Source organism: Sinocyclocheilus anshuiensis, unplaced genomic scaffold (assembly GCF_001515605.1).
Source record: "Sinocyclocheilus anshuiensis isolate Anshui unplaced genomic scaffold, SAMN03320099.WGS_v1.1 scaffold36, whole genome shotgun sequence".
Lineage (NCBI taxonomy): Eukaryota > Metazoa > Chordata > Actinopteri > Cypriniformes > Cyprinidae > Sinocyclocheilus > Sinocyclocheilus anshuiensis.
In genome coordinates, this window is record NW_015554072.1 from 263,472 (window position 1) to 269,127 (window position 5,656).

Here is a 5,656-nt window from a genome sequence, read left to right on the forward strand (position 1 = left end):
TGCACTTGTTGCACTGCTGTTAATCTGTTAATTATTTTATTATTATATAATATAGTATATTAATTTTATATATCCAATGAAAACAACTATTGAAAAGGTGAAATATCTGAACTCATTACAGTAATTTAGAGAGAAAATGTTCATAATTGTCATAAAAAAAGGCAAAAAAAAAAAGGTGACCCTAAAATGGGTTAATTTTCTTTATGCAATATGTCATTTCTTTGGATTTTGACATGAAACGTGACCTGGACATGTTTTTGTGAGATTCACCCTATAAGGAGTGAAGCTTTCATTATGTGGGACACACAACTATATGTCTAATTAAACAACATTGTTGGCCATCGACAGATTTTATGTGCACTACCAAATAAAGGTATTTGTCCAAAATATATGCACATTAAAACGAATGTAAATGTGAGTCTAACTTTTAGCAATTTTACAATAATCCAGCATGTCTCTCCTACACAATTAGGTAAATAAAATCTAGGGGAACAGGAAGCAGCAAACAGGACCCAATCTCATTGAGGAGGGGTGTGAGGCAGGATTATATGGGCTGGGAGGAGGTTCTGGATGAAAAGGGTAGGAAATGGAGATGGAAGCGTAAATGAAAAAGTTCATAAGTGATGGGACGTGAAAGGGGAGGAGAAACTATATATCAGAGCTCATCTCAGTGCACTGTTTGTCTGATATGTGGGATGCCAGAGAGTCAATGATGTCCAACAGCAGCGGTTGGCTGAGCGATCGCAGGTTGGGGAGCTTGGACACCTTCAGGGAAGGAAGGAGAACCAAAGAAATAAAAGGTAAACAACACAGGCCATGCAAGAGACCGCAAATAAACAGCCAAAAAGAAACTGGTAAGCTAACAGGGCTAAATAGACCAGAATGCCAAATATGTTTAGGGAATTATGTTCACAAAGGCACTCACTGGCATTTTAAAAATACTATAACTGTTTGGTGTAACCAAAAGTGGGACAATTTATGACTACTGAAGTGAATTTAATTGATTGATAACACTGGTCATGATTAAATAGGCCTAAATGCATATCAAACTTAAGTGTTTTACACAATAAAAAGCCTTTAGTAGTAACAGATCTCTGTGTATTAATAAAATGACTGCAATATCGTACACATTTAACAGTTTGTAGAGGCTATCCACGTGGCACTGAATATCTTGGTGATGTGTTTCTAGCCGTGGCGAGGCAGCCAGCACACGCTCAGAGCTGTGGTCAATAGTACACCCACCTTGGTGAACTGATGGACTATAATATGCAGGCAGTGTTTCTTCATATCCAGAGCTTGAGTCTTATCAGCTGCTTCCAAGATCTGAAGATACAAAAAAGGCGATAGCATGCGAATGCAGTTCTTGATCATCAAATGGTTTGAATGTTATGTTATGACAGTACCAAATGAGATATTTCTATTTGAATATATTTTCAAATGTAATTTATTCCGGTCATGCAAAGCTGAATTTTTAGCATCATTACTCCAGTGTCACGTGATCCTTCAGAAATCATTCTAATATGATTTGCTGCTCATTTATTATTACAAATGTTGGAAGCAGTTGTCCTGCTTAATATTTTTGTGGAAACCATGAAACATTTTTTTCAGGATTCTTTGATGAGCATAAAGTTCAAAACACCAGCATTTAATATTTGATGGGCATAATCAATAATAAAGCTTCCATAAGTGAAAAGGTATTTGTTTACAACTGTTTTGGACTGTTTTCATTTGTAAAGAGTGCTTGATCTCTGTATTTTTCTCTCCTGATTCAGACGAGACAACTTTTTCACTGGAGGAAAACAATATCATGAATAAAGGACTCATATTTTAGCTGGAAGCAACCGTTTGAAGTTAAATTGCTTCAATGATGGATTTGTTTATTAAAAACATGCAGCTTTTCACTTCGCAAGACTATAACTGATGGACTGGAGTGGTGTGGATTACTTGTGGATTATTGTGATGTTTTTATCAGCTATTTGGACTCTCATTCTGACGGCACCCATTCACTGCAGAGGATCCATTGGTGAGCAAGTGATGTAATGCTAAATTTCTCTAAATCTGTTTCGATGAAGAAACAAAATCATCTACAGCTTGGATGGCCTGAGGATGTGTACATTTTCAGCAAATTTTCATTTTTAGGTGAAGTTGTGAACTATTCCTTTCATTTCTGACTGGCCCCAATCTTTTGATTGGTAGTGTATGATATTTGATATATACCTGTAAGACATTCTCTACAGTAACATTCATCTCCAGATTTTGCTTGCAGTAGGCCTGCAGTCTGTTGTTGGAGAAACCGTAGTAATAAGGTGCTGCAAACAGGTATCTGTGTGCTAGTTAAGGGCAAACAAATAATTTAAACTCCAATTTAATCCATGGATTTCTTCCATCTGTTTTTACATCCGCCAAAAAAAATTGCAAGTCTGAACGTAAAGTAACAACACACCTCTCCTTAACAGCTACACTATTTGAGGCATCATTCATGTCTCTTGCAAGTGGGATGAGCTTTGTCCAAATGTTTGTTAATATGACACATATTTGTTAAAATATATAACAATAATAATAGAAAAGGAGGTCAAAAGCATTACCAAAAATAAAGATTGCATACAATGCTATAAAATGAAGAACATGAGGCAGTAAGGAGGATACAGCGAGTCCTCTGGAGGCATGTTGACGTCCCCATAATAAATATAGCGCAGCATGGACTCGAAGGCCTGTGTACTTGGAACCATCTCACCTATTGAAATGTTCACCTGCCCGTCCTCTGGCATGAAGGAGCGGAACATGGCCTCAAAATAACTGTCAAAGAATTGAGAAGGCAATCAACTGGTAAATTATTAAAAGACACAGTCAAAATGATCAAGACAGGTTTGGAATGGCTGACTAGCTTTTATGTAGAAAAATAAAATAATTAAGTAACACTGTGCATATTGTTCAAGGAATACCCACATCACTTACTGCATAACCAAAGCAGCATTATTGTTGTTAACCAAACTATTAAAACACATTTGTTATAAATGTAAAAAAAAAAAAAATCAACATAAAATAATAATAATAAAAAAAACATCTTTCAGTTACACTTTCAGTAAATATTTCAGTTAGCTGCCAAGGCAAAATTTATCATTTTCATTTAGTTTAACCTGAAGTACTACAATTAAAATTAAAATAACTAACCTAAAACTGACATAAAAAAAATTATTAAAAATAAAACAGACCAAAACAAATCTGACAACAAAATTATTAAAAATGGAAAATATTAAAATAAAAATTTATTCAAAATATTAATATACACTATACTGTGATTTACCTGAATCATTAAGTCTTAAAATTTGGAGGATAAAAAAAAATCATTCACTTCTACAGACATTGGGCCTCGTTCACGAAACACGAGCAGAACACATTTTTGTGTAAATCGTTCGTAAAGCCATTCTGACATAAACTTTCGAATTCATGAAAATGTTTGTATTTTCAAAATGTTAGTTGGTATGAAAGAAAGGTAACTTACACCTGCTCCCTACCACGTGTAGATGGTGCATAAAACGTTCTGTGTTCTTTCTGGCAAACGGATGACACTGCATTTTGATGCACTACAATAATAATATTTAAAATATATATATTTATAAAACTTTGTTTGCTTTGTCATTTTTTTTTTTAGCCGAGAGTTGAAAACTGTTCAACTATGGGTAAAAACAGTGCTCGTCACTGTCACTTTTTACCCAAACGTCCAGGAGGGTCGGGACAAATACTACATTGACTAACCATCCTACTCGTACAACGACTGAACAACAATGGAGAAGTTAATATTGCTGGTTACTGCATTTTTATATTCAGTAATATTCTTCAAAATCAGTTACTAGTAATACGTTACTGCCATGGATATTCCAAATCATAGAAACCAAAGCATCTCAGCTGGAATGACCATAGACTGAATGACTCCAAAGCGTCATTCCAAAGCCACCAAAGCGTTCTCAGGCTCCACCAGCTGGCCGTTTTCAGTTTTCAGCTAGCTAAAAATGCTTTGGTGGACACACGTTAATTGAATATTTGTTGTTAGGCATATGGCCTATATTAGTCTTTTTTGCATTTATGCAATATACTGGAACCAAACCTGAGAAGGGAGTCCAGAAGATTCCACAGTGTTCCTGGACACATATCTCACATAGCTGTAATTCCTAGGCAGGGATTATGTTACTTGTGAATAAGCGTGCACGCGCACCCTATTTACAAATGATTGGAATTCATTAACATACACGTTTAACTATCAAATCTGAGGTTTACGAAGCATTTGTGAATCCAGAGGAGAGTTTTCAGGAAGGTCTGTTTTATGGGCAAATTACTCCGAATTTACTCATATATTTACGCAACTTTAATGAATGAGGCCCATTGTTTAAATGTAAATGTGGTCTATTAAGAACACAGTCATACACTCATCTTTTTAAAGGGATAGTTCACCCAAAAATGAACATTCTGTCATCATTTACTCACCCTCAAGTTGTTTCAAACCTGTATGAGTTTCTTTCTTCTGCTGAACACAAAAGAAGATATTTTGAAGAATGTTGGTAACCAAATAGTTGACGGTAGCCATTGACTTCCATAATATGGGAAAAAAAATACTATGGCCAATGGCTACTGTCAACTGTTTGTTTGAACCTCATTTTTGGGTGAACTACCCCTTTAATATTTTACATGCAAAGCGAGTCTTTGTTGAGGTCCTGTTATAGGCCCTGGTGACTATCGTGTTCATTACCTGGAGCGAGCAGCAAGTATGGCCTTATGTGCAGGGCGCGGATGACCATCTAGCAAAAGGATAATGTCACAGAACTCATGGCCCGCCCCCTCCAGATAAGCCTTCATGTCCTGCACCAGAGATGTGCCTGAAACAAAATCATTTTTTTGGAGCCATATGCCCTATTTTGCATCTGTCCTGAAAGCTTATGTGTTTGCAGGGAAAGGAAAAAGAGTAGATGTGTTTATTTTTACCAATGTCCACCGGCAGATCTGAATAGACTCTGGGAGGAGGCTGTTGTTTGCGTCTCACTATCTCCACAATCAGCGGAGTGGACAGGTGCTCAAACTCTTTGGTCATGATCACCTGGTTAAAGTGACTTTCCTTCACCACAAAGTTCAGGCAATGTTCCTGGGGCAGAAATATAGAGATACAAAAGAGAATTTGACTTTCTGACAAGGTTATTTTGTGATCAAGTGTGTGTTACTTCAACTTTACCTTGAGCTGGTCCAGCTGAAGTTTGTTTGCATTTTCACACACACTCAAAACGTTCTGCAGATCGACAGATGCCTCGATGTACTGAACACAGAGCTGCTCCAGTCTCGACAGTTTGAAACTCAGAGCAAGTTTATACACATCCATGATCAACAGCACATCCTGGACATGACCTGAGGAGAGACATGAAGAAAATATGACCCTATGACACACCTTTTATTAAGCAGACCTACACAAGGCATATCAGGTAAACAGGTGTTTAGTGTAACTTACCTCTACGTGGGTACTGTATCTTGTCTGTGTACAGGAACTGCATCAAAACCTCAAATGGTTGTGCGTCTGCTTCTCTAATTGACACTTCCAGTAAAGGAGGACCCCTTGAGGACCTTCCAGAGCTGTCCTTCTGACTGCCTGAGCCAGACTCATCACTCTCCTCAT

At 37.0% G+C, this 5,656-nt stretch overlaps 1 protein-coding gene across 1 annotated transcript in view; it reads right to left on the minus strand.

The window, feature by feature from the left end:
- Positions 1-163: 163 nt before the first annotated feature.
- LOC107668721 (leucine-zipper-like transcriptional regulator 1) overlaps positions 164-5,656 on the minus strand; it is an 11,241-nt gene continuing 5,748 nt past the window's right edge. The window contains exons 13-20 of the mRNA XM_016460695.1: positions 5,492-5,648; positions 5,222-5,391; positions 4,978-5,134; positions 4,745-4,871; positions 2,647-2,796; positions 2,218-2,323; positions 1,243-1,323; positions 164-765 (exon numbers count right to left, since the gene is read on the minus strand). Of these exons, the coding sequence (XP_016316181.1) occupies positions 649-765; positions 1,243-1,323; positions 2,218-2,323; positions 2,647-2,796; positions 4,745-4,871; positions 4,978-5,134; positions 5,222-5,391; positions 5,492-5,648 (1,065 nt within the window). The 3' untranslated portion in view covers positions 164-648. The remainder of the gene's footprint in view (positions 766-1,242; positions 1,324-2,217; positions 2,324-2,646; positions 2,797-4,744; positions 4,872-4,977; positions 5,135-5,221; positions 5,392-5,491; positions 5,649-5,656) is intronic.